The sequence below is a fragment of the Pan paniscus genome, chromosome 5, assembly GCF_029289425.2.
Source record: "Pan paniscus chromosome 5, NHGRI_mPanPan1-v2.0_pri, whole genome shotgun sequence".
Lineage (NCBI taxonomy): Eukaryota > Metazoa > Chordata > Mammalia > Primates > Hominidae > Pan > Pan paniscus.
In genome coordinates, this window is record NC_073254.2 from 187,132,197 (window position 1) to 187,157,085 (window position 24,889).

The 24,889-nt window shown below is 48.3% G+C and overlaps 2 protein-coding genes across 4 annotated transcripts in view; both read right to left on the reverse strand.

The window, feature by feature from the left end:
* Positions 1-4,222: 4,222 nt before the first annotated feature.
* Positions 4,223-24,889, reverse strand: part of RNASET2 (ribonuclease T2) — a 28,224-nt gene continuing 7,557 nt past the window's right edge. Inside the window, exons 3-9 of one of the 3 annotated variants that reach the window (XM_003820224.5) lie at positions 24,018-24,073; positions 22,128-22,185; positions 17,898-17,968; positions 13,765-13,878; positions 8,965-9,010; positions 5,880-5,954; positions 4,223-4,498 (exon numbers count right to left, since the gene is read on the reverse strand). In XM_003820224.5, coding sequence (XP_003820272.1) covers positions 4,295-4,498; positions 5,880-5,954; positions 8,965-9,010; positions 13,765-13,878; positions 17,898-17,968; positions 22,128-22,185; positions 24,018-24,073 — 624 coding nt within the window. In that variant the 3' untranslated portion in view covers positions 4,223-4,294. Of the gene's footprint in view, positions 4,499-5,879; positions 5,955-8,964; positions 9,011-13,764; positions 13,879-17,897; positions 17,969-21,753; positions 22,186-24,017; positions 24,074-24,889 lie in introns of all 3 variants that reach the window. The other 2 variants (XM_055114316.2, XM_034963239.3) reach the window with 2 other exon arrangements.
* LOC103786349 (protein GVQW1-like) lies at positions 20,380-21,746 on the reverse strand. Its single transcript, XM_055114317.1, has one exon. It carries the CDS (start codon positions 21,356-21,358, stop codon positions 20,894-20,896), a length of 465 nt encoding a protein of 154 aa, XP_054970292.1. The 5' UTR covers positions 21,359-21,746; the 3' UTR covers positions 20,380-20,893.

Here is a 24,889-nt window from a genome sequence, read left to right on the forward strand (position 1 = left end):
GCATCATTCCTGCCACCCAGGCCTCATCTGCACTGCCCAGCCCTCACCTCCCCTGTCCAGCCCGTCCTCACCTACACTGCACAGCCCTCACCTCCCCTGTCCAGCCCGTCCTCACCTACACTGCACAGCCCTCACCTCCCCTGTCCAGCCCGTCCTCACCTACACTGCACAGCCCTCACCTCCCCTGTCCAGCCCGTCCTCACCTACACTGCGCAGCCCTCACCTCCCCCGTCCAGCCCTCGCCTCCCCGTCCAGCCCTCACCTCCATCATGCAGCCACTGTCTCTGCTGTCCAGTCCTCACCTATGCCACACAGTCCGCATCTACACTGTACGGCCCTCCCCTGTGCCATCCAGCCGGCATCTTCTATGTAACACAACAAGAGCTGGAAGAGAAAAGGCCCTGGTCCCTGGGCGTGGAGGCGCAGAGCCACCTAGGACTGCAAAAGAACTCTTAACGGCCAGCCATGGAGCTGGGTGTTGACATCCCATGGAACTTGCTAAACCAGATGAGCAGAAGAGCACTCCAGGCCACCCAAACTGCGCGGAGAATCCAGGCACAAGGAAGTGCTAAGCAGAGCCCTCATGGGCTGTGGGGAGTGGGTGGAGGCACTGCCAACAGGGCAGGAGGGATTGAGGGAATGTCCCTGAGCCGCCATACTGGGGAGGCGTGATCTGGGAGCAGAGAGCCATGGTTGGTTACGGAGTGGCACAAACACGGTGCCAGCGTCCAGCACTGACAGTCAGGTGGCGTGGCAGTCAATGCATGGCCCAGATGGGAGACTGAGGCTTGAACTAAGTCAGTAATGAGAAGGATAAGCTGAATATAATTCAGAATACTTTCACAATTTAGGCAAAAATTTTTTAAAAAGTTTCCAGTTCACTTTGAGGTTTCTACCTGGAATAAGCAGATGGTGATGTCATTCACTGAGATGGAGGCAAAAGTTTCGGTGGAAAGATAAGATACCTGGGCCAGGCGCGGTGGCTCACACCTATAATCCTAGCACTCTGGGAGGCTGAGGCAGGCAGATCACCTGAGGTCAGGAGTTCCAGACCAGCCTGGCCAACACAGTGAAACCCCAACTCTACTAAAAATACAAAAAATAGCCGGGCATGGTGGCGTGCCTAGTCCCAGCTACTCGGGAGGCTGAGGCAGAAGAATTGCTTGAACCCAGGAGACAGAGGTTGCAGTGAGCCGAGATTGCACCACTGCACTCCAGCCTGGGCGACAGAGCGAGACTTAGTCTCAAAAAAAAGAAAAGAAAAGACAAGACACCTAGTTCTGAATAAGATACAATTGCTACTGTTAGTAATTCAAGCACATAATGATCTCCCACTACTAGCTTGGAGAGAGGCATTGCTTTCTAGGTGACAAAGCATTGTCCCCTCCCAGGCCAAGAGAAATGCTCTTGGGTACAGCAATAGCCCTGCCGAGAAGGGGCTGGTCTGAAGGAGTTTCATGGGAACCTGGTTTTCTTGTCTCGCTTTTACCTACGGCGTCTTTTCCCACCCTAAGTTCCACTCATCCCTGCGGCCTAGTCCACGGGTCCTCTTTTCCATGGTGCCGCGGAGATGCTCCAGGCAGACGCCTGCTCTGGCTGAGACCCGGGCCAGCTGCCCCTCCTGGCTGCTCTCCATCCTGAGATGTGCCTGCTCCTTTGTCCCCCTGGGAGACACTTGTACCCCCAGCTCTGATCCCAGAGCCTGGCCTGCTCCTCCTTCCACACATACGAGCCTGAGACCCCGCTCACATGGGAGGCATTTCTCAGTCACCTCCGCCCAGTTACAGCGAGAACCATGTGGTCAGAATTGCATCTTCCTGAGTTGAATCTGGAAAATGCACGACCTACTTGTTTAATGATGTAAAAACATGTGCTGGGATCTGATCTCCGTCACTGAACCTTAAACGCAGAGTCTTCCCCTTCTGTCTCCTGCGGCTCCTAAGTGCCTTATACTTACATGATCTGATGCAGGTTGTCAAACGCTCATGTTCTACCTGCTACTGAGCTCTAGGCCAAAATAGGAATATTAAGAGATCCAAGCATTTGCTTGTGCTCATGTTTTGAACCATCCAGCCCCTCACCAGTGCCTTCTTCCATTTAGCTGATGTGACAATGGCAGGAAACCAGCACTCCGCAGCCCATGCCTCCCACCAGGATGCTACCTTGTTGGCGTCCCCGTCCGCTCTCAAATGCTCAGACTCACATAATAAATACACACTACTTAAAAAAAAGAATGGCTTCTTTAAAAACCGCAAAGGCAGCTGACTGCAGACAGCCTCTGAAGAGCTGCTTTCCTTGACCCCCCAAGGCTATAAAATAAATGCAATTTGAATAGGAAGTCTGTTCAAATTCACCAGCTCCTCTGGGAATAATGAAGATAAAACCCAAGCCTTGATCCCTGTGTTTGCAAAATGACTCAAAAAAAAAAAAAAAAAAAAAAAAGAATTGACATCATTTAAAGGACTCTGAGGCTTAAGAGTCCAACTCTAAAGTACACCCACTCCCTGAGGACGCAGAGCAAATGCAGGAAATCATGCCCTTCCAGGTGTAAAACAAATCAGATCTTGTCCCTCTCACAGGCATCCAAACACAAATCATCAGTTCCCGACAGAAACAAATCCTGCCCTGCCAAGACAACAGAAAAACACTGGAGACAGAAATGAGCTCAGAGAAGGGCCGAGGGACAATGACAAGGTGGGGACCCTGGACCCTTGGGCTCCGCTAGCCTTCCCCACAGCTTGCAGAAGAGGGCTCAGCTCCTCCATTACAGAAGAGACAAAATACAGGGACTGCTTCCATCAAATCCCCCATCATCTCACTCTGTCTGTCTGCAGAAGCTGTCAGGCCTGGCTGGGTGCTGCCTGTCTCAGGCTCTTACTGCAGAGCTCGTTTCCAGAGGGCCAGAGGCCGTCCTGCGTCTCCTTTAATGCCTGCGGGGGACGCAGAAGCCACTGAGTCTAGGATCAGGACTGCGACACCTACTTTCTCACTGTCCCATCTGCCTGGTAAACCTTTGTCTCTCTCTGAACATTCTGCATTTCAGATTGTCTTGTAGACACCATGAAGTGAGGTTTTGGTTTGAGCCAATTTGAAAATCTCTTCTTTAAATGGGCGAGTAAAGCCGAATATTCACAGGCATTGATACAGCTGGTTTTTTTTTTTTTGTAAATTATGCTGACAATATGGTTATTCTAAGGATTAAATATTTCACGTGTTGAACACAATGCCTGGCACATAGTAAGTTCTATTTTAAATGTATATTGAATAAAACATAAATAGGACATTAATGTGATTAAGACAAACAGAGAAAAGGATTTAGAGAGAGAAGAGGCCAAGAGACGCGGGAGAAGACAATGCTAACAGGTTGTCTTAACAACACATGGAAAGCTCCCCACTGCACAGCCCCCAGACGCCTCACTCCACGAGTGAAATCCCTGCACGGCAGGCCGAGAGCGTGGGTGCAGCAGTCTGCCTGACGTGAGAGCCATGTCATCACATATCTAGAAGGTAAGGGTACCTCCGGTTCTGGAACACACAATGTAGGCACATTTCGCTGGGGGCTCCATGTACATTTCTAAATAGATAGCAGTGCAGGGACCTGGCTACCCTCTGATAAGAAGGAAGTGAGGCCTGACAGAAACTGACCTTCCAGGAACCTGGAAGAGACTGCTCTGACGGAGACAGGAGATAGCTGCTCTGTGAATACACCCAAATCTCCTAGGGCAGGAGGGGCAAAGTCACCGTTCTAGGACACACCTGTGACCACACCAGGCCTCCAACAACGGAGCAGCTGGCTAAGGAACGATGTCCTGGGGCTCTGGCCACATGGAACAGACCCAGTCTGAGCTAGAGACACTCCCCAGGCCCACCAGGCATCAGCATGGGCTCCTGCCATGCGTGGAGCTCTTCGTCTTGACAGGGTCCCTGCGCCAAGAAGGCAACAGGCTCCGAGGGGAAAACTCGAGCAAGAGAGTCCCCTGAATCGGTGCCATCTGTCTAAATTCCAAGTATGCCTGCCTGATCTACCAGGGCACTGAAGAGCTTAATAGAGAAAAAAAAAAAACAATCTGTGAGCTTTATCCCAAGCACAAAACAGCCACTCAGGCGTGGGAGAGCTCCTTTCTTCCCGTGTACGCCACACGCACTCACTCTACAGGGACCACAACATCCAATTCACAGGCATGGAGGGGAAACAGCAAAATAAACAGACTTCACTTTGGAGTTGTTTTTCAGAAAGCTGCAGTTTGTGAATTTCTCTTGCTTTTTAAAACAGAATATTTCCAAAACTTGGGCATCAAGGCTTGGTCTTTTTAGGTGGGGGATAGAAGACTGGGCCATCTTCACAGACTCTCAGACCCCGGCTCTCGGCGGCCCCATTTGCCAGCCAGACTTCCTGCTTGGGGGACGGCTGCTCCCCCGGCTCGGTGCAGTTTTGCAGCTGCTGGTCTTGCTTAGTGAGGCACAGTTCTATCTGACCAATTGTCTGTACTTCCTCATCCTAAAAGTAAACAATGAAAGACGCTTTAGAATTCAGATCTTGGATTATCATCAAGGTCTTAAGATCATGAACTTCTAGAACCTGAAGATAACAAAAGCAGAGGCTCCATACCACAGGTTCTAGGTTCCAAGAACGGACCCCTTCATTGAGCTGTGCACTAAATTGGAACGAGTGGCCCCAGGTGACTCGCCTGTGGGCAGTGGAGCTGGGCTTGGGGGTTGGATCTCCTGGTCACCACCAGAGGCCAGCCTGGTGCCCTGGTGAAAAGCCTCTGCTTTTATGTTAGAGAAAATTAACAAAGTTACACACAGATACAACAGCACTCAACATACCTATCAAGATATTAGGAGAAGAAATGGCTTTTGTAGGCCAAAAGGGCAACAGTACCCTATTGCTAAAAGAACAGGTATATTCTTGTTAAAGATAAGCAAGAAGACCAACCCTGTCCTAGCATGCTGTCAAGAAACCATGCTTGCTCACACACAGCACATGCTCACACAGACACACATGCGTGCTCACATACACAGATGTGCAGGCCTGTGCACACATGCAGAACATGCCCATATGTGCACACATACACACAGCACATGAACATGTTCATATGCACATGCACACAGAGGCACAGGCCCATGCACACACACAGCACATGCCCACATGCATGTACACACACACGCACATGACCACACAGCACGTTCACATGCATGCACACATTCACACATGCACACACACGCCCACATGCATGTACACACACAGCACATGCACACAGCACATGCCCACATACATGTATACACATGCACACAGAGGACATGCACACACACATGCACATGCCCACACAGCACGTTCACATGCATGCACACATTCACACACGCACACACATGCCCACATGCATGTTCACACAGAGAACATGCACACATGCGCACACACAGCACATGCACACATGCATGTACATGCACACACAGCACATGCACACATAATGTACACACATGCACACACAGCACATGCCCACATGCATGTACACACACACACACATGCACATGCCCACACAGCACGTTCACATGCATGCACACATTCACACACGCACACACATGCCCACATGCATGTTCACACAGAGAACATGCACACACATGCACACACAGCACATGCACACATGCATGTACATGCACACACAGCACATGCACACATAATGTACACACATGCACACACAGCACATGCCCACATGCATGTACACACACACATGCACACACACACCACATGTCCACATATACAGACACAAATGCACAAATACAAGTCTGCCCCAGGGAACTGCATGGTGAAGACAAGGCCATCAGAAAAGTAGAACCTGTCTTGAGAAAAAAAGGAAGACAAAACATAACTGTCTAACCTGGCTTGGTGGAAGGCACTGGATTTTGGGTATCACTCCATATACTCTGGCAAGGGCATCTTTAAAATCTGCAACCTGATTTTAAATACAAGTGTATTAGAAATTAAACTTCAACAGAAAAGATCTGACAGTTCTGGACTATCCTGAGGGCAACAGTGGCAGGGTCCTGGTCTCCCCTGGCTGGCAGGGCAACAGTGGCAGGGTCCTGGTCTCCCTTGGCTGGCATGACAGGACCCAGCACAGGTGTGAGAATCATGCCCCCACCTCCACCCGCGAGGCAGAGGATGCTGTCAACCTGGGCTTCATCCCCAGACCACAAGCTGCTCGCTGCGGCTCTGTTTTCCTCTCTGCTCCTGTCTCTCTGGAGAGCGGAACTCTCCTCCTCCCAGTGTCTTTCTGGGCCCCGAGCCGTCTCACCTGAAACGCCACCTGCCACAGCCACCCTCATCCACCCACAACTACTCTGCCTTTCGCGGCCCATAAAGCTTTCTCAGCCCTGTCCACTCTGAAGTATCTCTCTCTCCCGACCCCCTCCCCACAGTGGACACATTCTCCTTCACAGAAGAAAGGCCCTGGGACCCCTCAGCTACCGGTCCCGAAACTGCAAACCTAGACCCCCGTGTGCTCCAACCTCCTCTTGGATGAGAGGCCTCCTCCTCGGTCTACTGAGGGAGTCCTCCCCCACTGCTTCTGCCTCGTGCCTTCCGAGTCAAACCTCCTAGGAGGACACCTGCATCCTCTCAGCCTCGTACTCTGGCTTTGGGGGGCACCAAGCTGGGGTCACCAGCTCCAGCAGGTGCCTTTTGCCCCTTGCCTCAGACACTGTCCACTCCTTCCACGAAGCTCTCCTGTGGGCCTCCTGAGCACCTGCTCCGCTGACCGCCTGGCTGCCGGCTGCCATTCCTGCCCCATCTCCTTGGCCTCCTTCTTCTCCTTCACTTACGGCGAGTTTTCACTGCCTTCCATTGGAAGCTCTCTTTTCCACCCCACGGCTTCCCTCCCATCCAGACTTCTCTTCCTGGACTCTGCAGAGAGCTCCAATTCGAACTGTCCATGCAGGGTCTGATCATCCTCCCCTCTTGCCAAGCTTCTGACACCAGCAAATGCCACTCCTATGGAGGCCTGAGGCAGGACCTCTGCCTCTCCCATCCCCCTGTCCCAAACGGCCAAGTCCAAGCTCCCCACACTATCCCTTCCTCTCCAGCTGCACAGCCATAGGCCCAGATTCCCCCAGCATGTGACCTCCTCGGAGGGTCTCTGTGCCTAGCCTCTCCCCAGCACCACAGGGACAGCAACAAGCAAACACCCCGGCCTACTCAGAGCTCAGCGCTGCTGGAGGATGAGGCCCTCACGTCTATGGCTCCCACCCGGCCCCTTCCCAACCCTCCTGCTCTGCCCCTGAGCCCCCTCAAGAGACAACTGGTCCCATATCTCCCAGCCCCCAACCCCCAGCTCTGCTCCACTGAACCACTCCCCTCAGGGCCTGGGCAGGCTGCAGGCCTCCATCTCAGCAACGCATTTCCCAGGAAATGTCTGGGTCGGCAGCTCTCCTGGGTGCTCCCGCAGCCCTGATTTCCCCATAAAACAGATGAGTGGATACGTGGCTGGATGCTGGATGCAAAAGCAACAAATTTCTCCTGATGATAAATCAAACTCCTTTCAAAGGACAGGACTCCGAGTATCCACCGTGCTGTTTCTGATGCCCAAACAAGCGCCGTTCGCACCTGGAAGCAGCTCAGCAAATGTGTGGCCCCTGTGGCTTTTGCCACCCCTGGAATCAGTTCCCTGAACACCAAGCTCTGGGCAAACATGGCAGGCACATGTCCCTCATCTATTCGCACATGAGTCCAGGTGAGGACGGTGAGGGCCCTGCAAGCGATCATCTTACGGCTTCCTGGGGTTGGGGTTGAGGGGGAGTCTGGAAAGGGCTGGTAGACTCCTTCCTCAAGTCCACTGCTCCCCACACCCTGGAAAAATGGCTGCACAGGTAAGCAGACACCATGAGAGCAAAGACACTGTTGCCAATTTATTTCACAAACAGTCAAGATACCAAAATAATTGTTCAACATCCAGCCATCGCCCCAGAACTACTAAGATCAGTGACTGTCAACCTTTTTCTAAATCCACAACCTGTGATAAATACGAAAACTATCTCAAAGAATCTGATACCTTTCTCTAAGGCAAGAGTCTGCAAACATTTTCCGTAAAGGTCCACGTCGTAAATATCCCGGGATTTGTGGATGACACATCGGTCCCTACTGCAGCTACACCATGGGAGCACAGGCATCCCCAGGTAACAAAGGAATACAATTTTGTTTACAAAAACAGGCAACCAAGAGTTGAAAACAACTACTTTTTCTTTTTTTTTTAAAGAGACGTGATCTGGCTGTCGCCCAGACTGGAGTGCAGTGGGGCGACCATGGCTGACTGCAGCCTCAAATTCCTGGGCTCAGGCAATCCTCTGACCTTAGCTTCCTGAATAGCTGAGACCACAGACACATACTATCATGCTCAGCTACTTTTACTTCTTTCTAGAGGTCTCACTCTGCTGCCCAGGCTGGTCTCGAAATTCTAGCCGCAAGCAATCCTCCAGCCTGAGCCTCCCAAGGTCCTGGGATTTACAGGCGTGAGTCACCACACCTGGCCAAAAGCAACTTTTTGTATATGCTTACCAGCTAATAACATCTTGTCATGCTTAAATATCTATAGTTTCTTTTATCATAAAACAAATCACAATTTTATCATGAAAACAAACCACAAACAAATATAAGACTACGTTATAAAAGTGAATGTGACTCTTCAAACTGCAGATTCCACCTGCTCTGCCGGACCCTGGAGCACACACTTCTCACAAAGGGAGCCATGAAATCTGTGTTTCCAAATTACTGGTCTAAGCAGCCTTCAGCTCATACTCAACATGCACAGGAAAATAAAATGCAAATAAAATCTGTTTACATGATAACATTTAAGTAGGAAGGGGGTTTGCACTGGGGCAATTTACAGCCCATTGACTCAGAGGCTGAAATGGTCCTGCTGGAGGTCCCTGGGAGATACACACGAGAAAAGAAGCAAAAGCAAGACTTACTTGGTAGTAATTGATGGATGGTTTTATCCCCAATTTTAGAAGCACACTAAAATTTAAATTTAAAAAAGTTAGCTGTATAATGAAGGTCCATTTTCCTTTCTTGTTCTTTTCAGATATCATATTTCATGGTAAAAATTAAGACACTCTTAAAGGAAAGTGTTTTCTATGACTTTATGCAACAAATGTGCCAACATGGACTGCAAATACATGGCTCCCAGTCCCCGCCTTCCCCACCCCTTAGCACACACACAAACTGCTCCAGGCAGGCACCCTTTCCAGTTCCTGACTCCTTCGGAGCATGGGAGCGCTGGGGCCACCACCGAGTGGAGCTGGCACACACATCACCACCCGTTTGCCACACCTGCTTTAAAAGACAGCAATTGAAATCGGCTTCCAGGCTTACCCTGGTAAACTGCATTTGGACAAATCTTTAAACACAGTCACACACCACATTACGACATTCAGTCAGTGAAGGCCCACATGTACGAGGGCGGTCCCATATGACCACATTTCTACTGTGCCTTCTCTATGTTGAGATGCGTTTAGATACACAAATCCTTACCATTGTGTTACATACAGGTGCCTACAGTACTCAGCAGAGTCACACACCGTACAGGTTTGCAGCCTCGAAGCAACAGGCTATACCACAAAGCATAGGTGTGTCGCGGGCTGTATCAGCTAAGTAAGTGCACTCCAAGGTGTTCACATAATGACAATTTTATACCCCATCACCAAGCAATACATAACCGTATGGTAAGTCCCTACAGCTTTCAATCAGCTCCTAAAGCACTTCTACACAGAATCCTACCAAACTACCATATATAGAATTCACTTATTAAATTATAAAGGTACATTGTAAAATTCTGAATCATTGCAGAAGAATATCCTAGTTCCCCATCAAGCCTTGGTAGAAAATTCTAGATCACGATCACAGAGCGGACACAAAGACTTAGACATCCTCTGTGGGCAGTAACTTATTGTCAGACTGTCTTGGCCACAGAGTTCCTGGAACAAGGACCGAGATGCCGGACCAGGGTCCTTTCAGCCCCATCATGGCCCGAACCCACGGGACCTCGCCTACCCTAGCTGTTGGTGTTGTATGAATAACAGGTTTCAGACTTTGCAGTTAAAAAAAAAAATGTAAACTAGCTTATTAATTTTTTAATATTTATCCTAAGTTTCCATGATCCTATTTTTGATATAGAGTTTAATAAAATATTTTTGAAATTAATTTAACCTGTTTCTTTTTGCTCCTTTTAATGATGCTACTAGAAAATTTAAAATGACATCTGTGGCTCGTGTTACATGTCTATTGGGTAGCAGGCTCCTGACTTGGGTGATCAAGGGAATACGGCAACGAGAGAAAGATGTGGGGAAATGCAGCACCTAACCCGGCGTCATGCTTTCTGCTGAGTTGAGATGAGCTTGGCACTCATCCCAGGTCTTTATCTGTGGGTACTCTAGCACGTGCCATCAGCTCATCTGTGTCTATGGGAACCCTGAGAACTTTGCTTCAAGATGATTTGTGGTTTTTCAGGTTTGCTGTCTTCATATTATGAAGTGAAGAAAAAAAAGTTAGTTTTTTATTCTATTTTATTTTTTTGACACAGAGTCTTGCTCTGTGGCCCAGGCTGGACTGCAGTGGTGCGATCTCGACTCACTGCAACCTCCGCCTCCTGGTTTCAAGAGATTCTCCTGCCTCAGCCTCCTGAGTAGCTAGGATTATGTGCACCACTGTGCCCAGCTAATTTCTGTATTTTTAGTAGAGACGGGGGTTTCACCATGTTGGCCAGGCTATTCATGAACTCCTGACTTCGTGATCCACCCGCCTTGGCCTCCCAAAGTGTTGGGATTACAGGCGTGAACCACTGTGCCCAGCCTGTTCCAGTTTATGATAATTTGAAAAGCCAACCTATGAGAAAAAGACAATTTGTGATACCAGTTTACAAGGAAAAATGAGGGATCTTAAATTTTGACTTCTTAATTTAATTTTTAGATTAAAATGAAGGCACTAAGAATTATAGATTTCCCTTGGAGAAACTAAGAATATAATTTTCCTATAATTGTTCTTTATAGGTTTTAGCAAACATACTCTCAGTAGTGCTTTGCCCTGGCAGGCCCTCAGTGAACATTTACTGAATGAATGAATGAATGAATGAATGAATGGAGGACGCACCATTCCCATCTACAGCAATGGCAGGGCAGCACTGGGCTCTGCTGAATCCCCACAGGGACTCCAGGACTTAGAGTTTTGCATGTGTCGTGTGTGTGTGTGTGTGTCTCAGTCTGTCTAGTGTCGCTATACAGGAATACCTGAGGCTGGGTAATTTATTTAAAAAAAGAGGTTTTTTTGGCTCAGGGGTCTGCAGGCTGTCCGAGAAGCATGGAACCAGATTCTGCTTCTGGCAAGGGCCTCAGGAAACTTCCGCTCATGGCAGAAGGCAAAGGGGAGCTGGTGTGTACAGAGATCACATGGCCAGAGAGGAAGCCAGGGGTTGGGGGTGGTGCCAGGCTCCTGTTAACAACCAGCTCTCTGGGGAACTGAGTGGGAACTCACTCACCCCTGCAAGGGAGCATTAACCTACTCATGAGGGATCCTTCCCCACAACTCAAACACCTCCCACCTCCACACTGGTGATCAAATTTCAACATGAGATTTGGTGGGGATAAACCAACCACATCCAAACCATAGCAGGAAAGCTACTGAGTTTCAAGAGTGTAAGTAGGAGCCACTTAATAAACTATTTGTTGGATACAGAGATGAATTATTTAGATGATTGATTTTAAAATTTTCAGTAGTATCCATTTATCCTTTCTCTGTTTGATTAAATGAACTGGTTTATGGAGTCAGCCTGGAAAACACCAGCACTCTGCAGCAGGGTCAGGACTGTGAGACCCATATTTTGAAACAGAGGGCATCTTTCTTGTCATCTCCAAAGTGGGTCCTACCCTGCCAGTCTTTCAGCAATGTCAGACTTTCTTTTTAATTGCAAGTCTCCTGTGCTCCAGGAGCTACCTAAGACACTCTCTTGGTTAATCCTCATAATGACTTTTTTTTTTTTGAGACAGTTTTGCTCGTTTCGCACAGGCTGGAGTGCAATGGCACGATCTCAGCTCACTGCAACCTCCACCTCCTGGGTTCAAGCCATTCTCCTGCTTCAGCCTCCCGAGTAGCTGGAATTACAGGCATGCACCACCACACCTGGCTAATTTTTGTATTTTTAGTAGAGATGGGATTTCACCATGTTGGCCAAGCTGGTCTTGAACTCCTGACCTCTGGTGATGCACCCACCTCAGCCTCCCAAAGTGCTGGGATTACATGCATGAGCCACCACACACGGCCCATAATGATTTCTGAACAGCTAATTAGCTACATTTGTTGGGTGAGAAAATGTTTCCTAAAATATTGCTCTTACTGCAAGAAAGCAATGCTTCCTTTATTAAAAACCTAAGATTAAATTACATAGATCAAATTATATACACAAACTATATACAAATCAAAGTGTATAGGTCTGTGTACGTTTCTTAGTGTATATACTTGGTAGTGCAGATTTTAAGAGCTGGAAGAGACTTCAGGGTTGAGGGCAACCTATCCATTTATTTCACAGCATGGAAAAAAGAGCTAGAGGTTAGATACACAAATTGTACAACTAGTTAGTGTCAGAACCAGGATGAAAAGGCACACCTAATGCCACGCGCTCTGGGAGGTGATTTTTAAAGAAGTTTATTCACAGGGCATTCTTTGATGTAATCTTGATCCCCACTAACCGTGCCAAGCCCCTCTTCTATCAGTGCCTGAGCTCTACCCCACCCAAGTCGCAGCTGTTAGACTGCGTTTCATCAGATGACACAGGAGACCATCTGTGTGAGACGATTTTGTACATTGAGGAGGCAAAGCACATGTCTAGATAAGCAATGGAGGTTTATTCATCTTTTAAGCAGTTTTGATTCAGAAACCTTAAATACAGCTGATTAGCTAAGGCTCCTGGTATTATTCTGATTTGAAGGAGAATTGCTCTAAAACAAGCTGCGTGAATTCCAAAAGCAGCAACACAGAGGCTGTGCAATTGCCTGTCATGTTTTTCACGACTTCACTGGTTTATTATGACCTCTTATGATGAAGGTCAGTGAGAGCAGCTAAGACACTGACACCCTGAAACGTCCCGACGGAGAGGTAAGGGCACACCCTGGCTCTCTAGCGACCAGATTCGGACAGTGAGTGGGCTGGGTGTGGCGCTCGGGAGGCACTTTGTTTTACAAGTCAACTGGCTCGAGTGGGACAACATATTCCCCTTCTCAAGAATAGAGGTGAGGGCAGGCAGGGACGATTTAGGCAGGTTTGGGTCATTTCTGGGGCTTAAAGAACCCTGGCCCACATCTCTTTCCTGCCTGCTTGTTCCAGGAGTTCTGCGGCAAAGACCTACAGACTTCCTGAGTTTCCGTCTTTCTAAGGAAACGACCTGTTAATGCACTATCCTCTATCAGGAATCATGGCTGAGAACGGCACATGCTGGTTGGAGTCCTCGTTTTCCCTACGGCCGACTCTGATGATGAGATGGTGCCCAGATGGGCATCCCAATACTCTGCACCCACTCTGTGTGATCGTGATGTAGAATGATCTGGAAAGGCTTGGTAGGCTCAGAACATTCCTCAGGAATGATCCCAGTAGCCGAATATGCACATGCAGAAGCTGCTGGAGGGCAGTGAGGTCTACACCCACTCCCCTGGATCCAGCCGTCAGGCTTGGGCGACAGCAGAGATCCCCACTGGGAAGTGCAGCCGGGGGAAGGGCGCGCCCACCTGTTGAGGTCCAGCTCCCTGTAGAGTTCCAGGCTTCTGCCAAAGTACTTCTTCTGGGAGTTGAGCGCATCCACCTGGGCGGCGCAGGTCCCATGCTTTTCCCACTCATGCTTCCTGTGAGGATTAGGAAAAATCTCCACTTAAAAGTAGTGAAACAGGCTGCGTGCAGTGGCTCATGCCTGTAATCCCAACACTTTGGGAGGCTGAAGGGGGTGGATCACCTGAGATCAGGAGTTTGAGACCAGACTGACCAACATGGTGAAACTGTCTCTACTAAAAATACAAAAAAATTAGCCGAGTGTGGTGGCAGGTGCCTGAAATCCCAGCTACTCAGGAGGCTGAAGAGGAGAATCGCTTGAACCCGGGAGGCAGAGGTTGCAGTGAGCCGAGATCATGCCATTGCACTACAGCCTGGGCAAGAGACAAACTCCATCTCAAAAAAAGAGTAATGAAACTGATTCCCAATTAAAATGCTCAAGCATGTTTTTCTCTCAGCACAGACTATTCCCATGTGGTAGGCATGTCATTTCTTTTACAAAGTAGGAAGGATAAAATTCCTTATTTGCAACATAGGCAATTATTTCAATCCCCCACGATTAAATAATCAGTTTCAGTTCACGTCTACAATTACAGCTTGCTCAATTAACAACAAATCAAAGCTGAGAAAAAAGAACATGCTGCTGCCCCAACCCCCACTGATTCACAAAGCAACGTGTGGTCTCCTGCAGTGACTGGGTGCATTGCAGTCAGGGAATTTCGTAGAGTGGCACAAACTGTCATTTCTAAGCAACCAGCCATGGAAAGGCAGGACAGCTAATTACCAGGAAACACCTCAGGCCCATTTTCCATTTCAGCTTCTACAAATTATAGTTTAAGCATCCATTCTACATAGAGGACAATAAGAACAACTGAATAGCCTATAACTAAAGGGCTGCACGTGAACAGCAATTTGTACTCCAGAAAAATGTGGTCACTGAGAATGATTCCTGATATTTTACTGCAGATTAAAGGTTTACAAAAATCTTTCACGTTCTTCATTTGGTTCTCAAAACTCTGCAAGGCGGAAATATCACTGCTAGTTTACAGACAGGGAATGGAAGCCCAGAAGGGCCAGGGGACTTGCTGAAGGTCACTCAGAGCCTGCCCTTGAAGGCCACGCTCAAGTCCAAGGTCAGCGCCCTTCCCACTGCACTGGGCTGTCATCCAATCAACTGCTGACGAGATTGACAGCCACCTTCAGAATGACTGGCGTGTCACTCAGATGTTTATCATCTTTAGCATGAAAAGACAAAATGGGAATCAGATTTCCTCAGCTTTATTAGTGATGAATTCATGACGTTTTAATAAATAACATTCATGCAACCACTTATAAAGCACTTATATGCAGTCTTAAAAACACAATCTAAATGTGCATTAATTCATTGGCAAAATTCATCCAAAATACTAGTTTTAAATAATTCCTATCGATTTAAGTCTCGGAAAATGATGAAAAGTTGAAAACAGGAACGATGAAAGTGGATGAGTAACTGTCTTCATCTAGAAGCCTTTCCAGAGCAAATTACCTGATAACTTCCTATATCCTATAAGGTAGAAAAAGGAGATTATTTTAAACTAATTGAAATGTAACCTGAATTCCAGGTGACTTAGTTTCTATAAAACAGGGGTAATTCTGCAGGTGAGATGAGGTGTGCTGAGCCCTTCCACATGAATGAAAACAGTTCCTGGCTCACAATAAACAGTAAATGTCAGACATCATTATTCCTGGAGCAAGCTTAACTCAACAGATGTTGGAAATAGATTGATATTCATGGAGCTCACAGCATTCACTCACACTTCACTTGGACTGGACCTTTTTTTTTTTAAGCATCAGAACGGTCAGTCACCAATGCGAAGTGACTCAGCGTGTTGCCCTCTGTGCTGAGAGACACCCTGACTCACCCACCAAGCGCAGATGCAGCCAGGAGCGGATGTCCCAGGCTCACCCACTCACTGTCACCCAGCCCGCTCGGCCACAACAGGCAGCCAGTCCTCGGGGCTGGTTATGCCCAAAGACACATTCCACAGCAGTGCTGTGACACCTTCCCCTGCCCAAGGAGCAGAGGTGGAGAAGCCAGAGGCCAACCCCCATGGAGTTAGTCAGGTGACTTGAGTGATAGGCACAGGACTGGGTGACACAGCCCAGACAGGAGCTCCTCCCTAGCTGATATTTTGTATTCAGGAGCACTCAAAAATATAAATATTAATTTGTGTGTGAGATTTATCTTTTTCATTTAGAACCAGTTTTTTTAAGTGTGTAATTCAACTATCAACCTGAAAATTTAAAGTAAGTCATCTTGCCTTTATCGGAGCACAAAAATAAATGCATACTGTGCCCACACTGTTTTGATTAAATGCTCAAGACCCAGCTCACTGAAGGCCTTTGCATGTTTGCTGATTTATTTTAAGCCATTTGGCTAAAATCTGACAGACTCTATCATGGAACATTGTAACAACTGGAAAAATTCTCTTTCACATAACTCAGTTACCATAAACTCACCATCTGAAGTACACTGTGAAGTGACATATAATTTTTTTTCCTATCTTCTTCCATTCCAACTTATCATGGCCATTATTTTGAAATAATTTTCTAGAACACAGGCTGTGCAGAACAGGTGACTGAGACCTGAACCATTCACCACCCGAATTTTCAAGGGTGATTCAACGCACAGACTGAGGGTCCATGAATCCTAAGGCCACTTCACTGCCACACCAATGAACCAGGAAGAGGGACATCACTTCCATTTCATTTTGTTTTCAAAAGCTTTCTTCTAAACTTAACTTAATTTTCCTGAAAATTATACACAAAAATATTTCTAGGTTAATCTTCCTACCTAAAATTTGATGGGTTGTAATCTGAATTATAAATTGCAATATTGAAGTGGGATAGAGAAAATAATTACCTTCAGTTAATATAATGTTAATACAAGGAATTCAACTTTATGTTCTTAAAAAAGCCAGGATTTTAAAAGCTATCTTGAATTCAACATGGCGTTTATGCCCTAGGCTTAGCTTCTGCTGAACTTAAAGGTGCTTCACTATGACTGAGGTCTCAGCCTCACATGCTAAGTCTCACTTTCTCTCCTCCCTAAGTCATAGGCATGAGATCATCATTTTAGAAGACATCTTTTTTTTTTTTTTTTTTTTTGACATGGAATCTTGCCCTGTTGCCCGGGCCGGAGTACAGTGGCGCAATCTCGGCTCACTGCAACCTCCACCCCCTGAATTCAATTGATGCTCCTGCCTCAGCCTCCCAAGTAGCTGGGATTACAAGCGTACGCCACCATGCCCAGCTAATTTTTGTATTTTTAGTAGAGATGGGGTTTTGCCATGTTGGCCAGGCTGGTCTCGAACTCCTGACCTCAAGTGATCCACCTGCCTTGGCCTTCCAAAGTGCTGGGATTACAGGTGTGAACCACTGTGCCTGGTCTCTTTTTTCTTAATGTATTTCAAGACAGGAGCACAATTTCCTTAAGAAATATTCTCTCCTGTCTGATATGGACTAATTCTTAGATATGCAAGCATTTGACTTTGTTGAGCCTCAGAAGAGAAAATTTGTATCTTTATTTTTTTTTTTGAGACAGGGTCTCACCCTGTCACCTAGGCTGGTTATCACCCCAGCTGATCACAGCTCATTGCAACCTTGATCTCCCGGGACCACAGCCGCACAATACCACATCTAGCTGACTTTTTAAATTTTTGGTAGAGGTGGCATTTTGTCATGTTACCAGGCTGGTCTCAAACTCCTCGGCTCAAGCAATCCACCCACCTCAGCCTCCCAAAGTGCTAGGATTACAGGCACGAGCCATTGTGACTGGCCGAGAAAAGTTTTAAAGCAAAGTAATAAATACCATATAGGTTAGAAAACAGGCTTATATGGTAAATTCCACTTGCTTTCAATTTTTTATACATTGGAGAAAGGCACCAAAAATGCCGTAACAGAATCATATCTCATAAAAGGTTGTTCAAACTGCTCAGCCCCAGAAGACAGATTCTGTTATCTTGCTTCCCACACAGTTTCCACTTCTAGCGATTCATCACGCTCCCCACACCCGCTCAGACAGTAATCAAGACAGCAATCAGAGGCTGGGACTTACCAGAAGCGGCTGCGATTGGGAAACGAGTGAATTACGTCAGGCCAGTATGCCCTCATTTCTGGCAAAAGATCCTATGCATTAAAAAATAAAATAAAATAAGTCTACGCAGGATCTTAATAATAAACTCAAAACCTAGAAGGTAAATTTGATAAACTGACACCAAAGAATTGAGCTCTGCTAATTAACAATACTTTGGTGAATAAAATAATCCTATGCTTATTTTGTATGAAGTGTTTGTTAAGATATATCTACAAGTGCAATTTGAGTAATCATAAAACTGCACACGAAAATACAAGCTCTTATAGGTGAAGGGATAAAGTGTACATCCAAACAATGGAATATTTTCAGCAACAAAAACCAATGAGCTGTCGAGTCATGAAAAGACACTGGAGGAACTACAGACATACATTGCTAAGTGCAAGAAGCCAGTCTGCAGAGGCTACATACTGTATGATTCCAACGACCTGACAATTTGGAAAAGGTAGTCTTAAGAGACAGGAATGAGATTCGCAGCTGCTGGGGGTTCAAGGGCAGGAAGAAGGGGAGGTATGGCTCAGGGGGTTTAGGGCCAGCGGCTGCCCCAGAGCACACTGGGTGGGACTTGCTCTCCTGCATTTGTCCAAAGCTGCACAACACAGGAGTAAACCCTAATGTTAATGCTAAACTTTATTTAATAATAAAGTATCAGTATCAGTTCATTAATTGTAACAAATGTAACACACTATAGAAGATGTTAATGATTGGGAGAGTTGAGGGGGAAGGGAGTGAACTGTCTGTAATCTCCATCCAATTTTTCTGTAAACCTAAAACTGTTCTAAAAACAACATTGGCCGGGCACGGTGGCTCACGCCTGTAATCCCCGCACTTTCGGAGGCCGATGCGGGCGGATCACAAGGTCAGGAGATCGAGACCATCCTGGCCAACCTGGTGAAACCCTGTCTCTACTAAAAATACAAAAATTAGCTGGGCACGGTGCCACATGCCTGTAATCCCAGCTACTCGGGAGGCTGAGGCAGGAGAATCGCTTGAACCAGGGAGTCGGAGGTTGCAGTGAGCCGAGATTGCGCCACTGCACTCCAGCCTGGCGACAGAGTGAGACTCCATCTTAAAAAAAAAACAAAACAAAACCATCAATTAAAACAAACAAACAAACAAAGGACAAGCTCTCCTTTTCCCAGAGAAGAGCTTGTGTGAGCTGGGCAGCCTGGGCACCAGTCACGCTAAATCCAACAGAACTGGAGTTTACTTTTCTATTTCTACACACCTCCTACACCAAAAAAAAACCCAAAAAGGTCAGTAAAAAGGTGCTTAACAAACTTCGGATAACTTCACTTTCCTTCCCTTTCTCCTGTTTTCCAGCACCCTATATGAGGGTCCTTTTCTCAGCCCATTTGTAACTCAGCCCCTACCCCACAGCCCCTGCCTGTGTGGGCGCAGCTCTGTCCCCCTCCTCTTCCCCTCCAGCCCCCCACCCCACCTCTCCTGCCCCACCATGCTGGCTTCAGCCCCATCAGCTCTCCGAGATGTCCTAGGGCACGATATGATTGAGTGTGCAAACTGGGCTACTTCCGTTTGGGACAATGCAAAGGTGTTCCTACTGCTACACAACAAGGAAGCCAGGACTACTCTGAGGAGCAGCGGCTCACACCACCACAGACCCATGACCCACCCACGACCCACCCACGCCCCCACTCAAGAAGCATTTCAGCTCTCCTGTCCTGGACGCCCCGGGGATATGCAGTCCCATGGTGCCTCTTCTCAAATCTCTCCACTCCTGGGTTTCCGCCTTTCCCAGCTGCAGGCACACATGCCCCTTTCCACCTGGCTGTTAACACGGGGCTCCACCAGCACTGTCCCCTCTGCCCACCAGGCCCACACCTGTCGGCGCTGTCCCCTTAGCCCACCCACATCCGTCAGCCCTGCCCCCTCACCCACCCACGTCCATACCTGTCAGCCCTGCCCTCACCCACCCACGTCCACACCTGTCAGCCCTGCCCTCACCCACCCACGTCCACACCTGTCAGCCCTGCCCTCACCCACCCACGTCCATACCTGTCAGCCCTGCCCTCACCCACCCACTTCCACACCTGTCAGCCCTGCCCTCACCCACCCACGTCCACACCTGTCAGCCCTGCCCCCTCACCCACCCACGTCCACACCTGTCAGCCCTGCCCTCACCCACCCACGTCCACACCTGTCAGCCCTGCCCCCTCATCCACCCACGTCCACACCTGTCAGCCCTGCCCCCTCACCCACCCACGTCCACACCTGTCAGCCCTGCCCTCACCCACCCACTTCCACACCTGTCAGCCCTGCCCTCACCCACCCACGTCCACACCTGTCAGCCCTGCCCCCTCACCCACCCACGTCCACACCTGTCAGCCCTGCTGTCACCCACCCACATCCACACCTGTCAGCCCTGCCCCCTCACCCACCCACGTCCACACCTGTCGGCCCTGACTCCTCACCCACCCACGTCCACACCTGTCAGCCCTGCCCTCACCCACCCACGTCCACACCTGTCAGCCCTGCCCTCACCCACCCATGTCCACACCTGTCAGCCCTGCCCCCTCACCCACCCACGTCCACACCTGTCGGCCCTGACTCCTCACCCACCCATGTCCACACCTGTCAGCCCTGCCCCCTCACCCACCCATGTCCACACCTGTCGGCCCTGACTCCTCACCCACCCACGTCCACACCTGTCGGCCCTGCCCCCTCACCCATCCATGTCCACAGACCCATGTCCATCCCCACACCTGTCATTTTGATTCACCATCCTCATGCTAACTATGCCTAAAGCCACCTTTCCTCTGACCCTGAAGATCCTCTATGTCACCCCCTGGAGGTCTCAAGGGCACTTCAAACTCAACGTATCCTGAAGTGGCCTCTTCATCACGCCTCCCCAGAAACCATTCCCTGCAGTGAGTCCCGGAGGAGAGGAGGAGAGTCTGTGTGAGGAGCTAGAGACAGCACCAGGCTCTGGGGTGTCCCTCCTAAGTCTCACGGCAGTCCCCAGCCTCCTGGCTCATCCCGCTGAAGGTCTTCACGGGGAGGAAAAAGAAAACAATTCCATATGGATTAGAATGTGTGGGCTGGGCACGGTGGCTCACACCTGTAATCCCAGCACTTTGGGAGGCCGAGGCAGGTGGATCACCTGAGGTCAGGAGTTCGAGACCAGTCTGACCAACATGGGGAAACCCCGTGTCTACTAAAAATACAAAATAAGCCGGGCATGGTGGCGCATGCCTGTAATCCCAGCTACTCAGGAGGCTGAGGCAGGAGAATTGCTTGAACCCGGGAGGTGGAGGTTGCAGTGAGCCAAGATTGCGCCATTGCACTCCAGCCTGGGCAACAAGAGCAAAACTCTGTCTCAAAAAAAAAAAAAAAAAAAAAAAGAAAGAAAAGAAAAAAAGAACTTGTGATGGATTTGCAACTAATGACCTTGGGGAATGTACCATTCCTAGGAGAGACCCACGACTCCTGCAAGCCTTCAATGCTACCACACGTTTCAAAGAAGGCCTCAGTTACCACCCCCTCCCTGGGGTCCAGGTCCAGTTACCCTGGTATATACTGGTTACACACAGGAACTGTTGGCACCCCTAAGGAAAGATGAGGGCGTGTGTGTGAGTGAAGACTCCGTATGACATATAAGGTACGGGTATCTCAAAGGAACGCCTCTGCTAGTATCTCTAATAAATTCCCGCCCTGTGAGTTTTCTTTAATCAAGCGCTTGTACTGGAAAGGCCCCGCATGTCCACCTGCTCAGAAACCCGTCCACCAGATAGGACGGCCCCAGGCCTGTGCTCTCTGAGCCTCAGCTGTCTGGAGATGCCTGGCGATATAGCACACCCACCAGATTCCCACGTCGGTCATCTGACCCAGGAGTCCTGGGGCCTGGGACGAGGCAGGGCTGGCGGGCGAGCGTCAGGATCTGCACAGGGCTGGCATGGGGGAGTGTCAGGGCTTGCTCCGGTCGGAGCCCCTCGCTCAGGCCCCTCATGCAGTGGCTTGGGCACAGGGCAGGGGAGGGGAGGAGAAGGAAAGGTCAATTGGTGTAATTTGTGGGGTCGAGATAACGATACTTACTCAAACAGCAGCAAGGGCTCAATCCTGGTGAATACATTCATGACCCCTTAATTTTAAAGATGACTTTGAAGGTATGCTTGTGAAGAAAAGAGTTAATCTAGGTCAACACTCTGCAGTAGAAATATAATTAAAAGTCAATACCTTAATCTCTTCTAAATTGAAGGGCCACGATCTATTACATCCTTCACTTTTATCGGGCCTGGAAATTCAAATTTAAAAGAGAAAATAAGAAATATTAGGCTTGGTTGGGGTGGCTTCTACATGACCTTAGAAAACACTTTCATTGAAGTCTGCAAAGAATAAAAAGAGAAATTCTAATTGGGAATTCCTTATCCCAGGCAGGATGCTTAAGAAAGAAGACGCAGGTAAGAGGAGTCAGAGTTCAAATTTCTTTAGCAGGGAAAAGAAATTGTGTTAAACCGTCCAGGAGTAATGCAGACAGGCCACTGCTTAGTAAAGGAAGTGCAATGGATAGCCTAGTAGCACCGAGGAGCGGGGACTCTGGGGTCAGCCCCGGCTGGGTTGACGGCAACTTCTGCTGCTCCCTAGCACCAGGACCTAAGTAGGCTGACCCCCGGCCAATCTCCGCACCACAGATCCAGCATGAGAACAGCGAGAGTCTGTTCCTTTCAATGGTGAGGAGGACTCCAGGAGATGACAGATAAAACATGTCAGAAAGTGCCTGGTGTATGGCAGAAGATCAGCTAGTAGGATTTTCGTTTCATTTTCAGTAGCAAACGCACTTACTGTCTAGAACTTTAACTCCATCCTCACACATCTAATTCTGGACTTATCAACTCTGACTCTTGAGTGCTGCTTACTCCACAAGGTCACCAACTTCCTAAGACCCCGACCCCTCAGAGCCCCAAAGAGGCCAGGGAGGAGAGTGTTTTCAGGGTCAACAGCTGGACCAGCATGTGAAACCCGCCTGATTCCATCCGCTGGACTGGACAGCATTGCAAAGCTTCATTCCAGCCTCAGAAATGAAACGGCCATGATGGGCAGAGGCACATTCAGAGCACGTGGTCACAGCAGGGGAGAGGACACCACGCAAAGTCTAGCAAAGCCAGGAGCCCCAGAGACAGGAGGTCAAGGTTATCTGACCAGACGGAGAAGAAAGTGAAACCCGAAGCCAAGTACCTACATTCCAGTTTAACTTGTTTTCCACCAATCCCTCTTCCTAAGGAGCCAGGAGGCACCAATTAAGCTAAAAGGGCCCTTTTCAATCCCGGCATTGAGGCAGTGGGACAAAACTGGTCCTTCAGATGGGGCGATTGATGTGCACAGTTCAGCGTCACAAGTATGTCCATGTTACATAGAAAAGAATTAACTAAACAAAATGCAGACAAAACCAGAATAATAAATTTGAGTGTCTCTGAAATGTGTACGAGACGTGCATTTATGTATTTTCATGTAGTTATTTATAATAAACCCCAAGAGAAGAACAAAATGAGAAAATTAAAATGTAGTGACCCTGACATGTACCGAGAATCTGTAAACACTATTTTAAAAAGTGTTATTGGCTGGGCGCAGTGGCTCACACCTGTAATCCCAGCACTTTGGGAGGCCAAGGTGGATGGATCACCTGAGGTCAGGAGGTCGAGACCAGCCTGACAAACATGGTGAAATCCAGTCTCTACTAAAAATACAAAAAATGGCCGGGTGTGGTGGGGCGTGCCTGCAATTCCAGCTACTTGGGAGGCTGGAGCAGGAGAATCACTTGAACCTGGGAGGTGGAGGTTGCAGTGAGCCAAGATCGTGCCACTGCACTCCAGCCTGGGCAACAGAGTAAGACTCTGTCTCAGAAAAAAAAAAAAAAAAAAGTGTTATTGTTCTATGAAGACAGAATTAAAGAACAAGAGAATCAGGGTTCTGCTAGAAAGACTAAAGATATTTTTAAATAAGAATCTAGTCTATTGGATAAACCTCCTGAAAACAAAAAACAAGAATAAATATTAAGACCACATTCAAGCTAGGGTTCCCAGTCAGCGAGCCTCTTCTGCCTAAGATTTAATTGTGTGAGACACTTGCCATAGTCCATGTATTGTCCAGTAATCCGGAGGGTCTCTACAGTCGTTGTGAATTTTCTAGGGAGAAAATACAACAAGAAAATGATTGGCTCTTTATTAAAATACACTTAGGAACCCTATTAAAATACATTTAGCAGCTAGTTGCAACATATGCCAACGAGACACAGGTACTGCACTAATAACACAAGCTAAAACCAGGGCTAGTTCACAATACATTGCTTACAACAACAGATCCATGGGGAAGCTACACTAGGGCTGGATGTTCTAAGCCAAACGTCAAACAACTGACTGAACAGAAACAGCCATTTTTGTTAAGCCATTCCTCAAATATTTGACTTAACAGAAACAGGTGTTTTTATGGGCCAGGCGCAGTGACTCATGCCTGTAATCCCAACACTTTGGGAGGCCAAGGCGGGTAGATCACCTGAGGTCAGGAGTTCCAGACCAGCCTGGCCAACCTGGTGAAACCCCATCTCTCCTAAAAATACAAAATTAGCTGGGCCTGGTGGCAGGCGCTAATAGTCACTACTACTCCGGAGGCTGAGGCGGGAGAATTGCTTGAACTCAGTGAGCCGAGATCATGCCCTTGCACTCCAGCCTAGGTGACAAGAAAAAAACTGTGTCTCCAAAAAAAAAAAAAAAAGGCTGGGCACGGTGGCTCACGCCTGTAATCTCAGCACTTTGGGAGGCGGAGGTGGGCAGATCATGAGGTCAGGAGATCGAGACCATCCTGGCCAACCTGTGAAACCCTGTCTCTACTAAAAATACAAAAATTAGCCAGGCGTGGTGGTGGGCTCCTACAGTTCCAGCTCCTCAGGAGGCTGAGGCAGGAGAATAGCTTGAACCCGGGAGGCAGAGCTTGCAGTGAGCCGA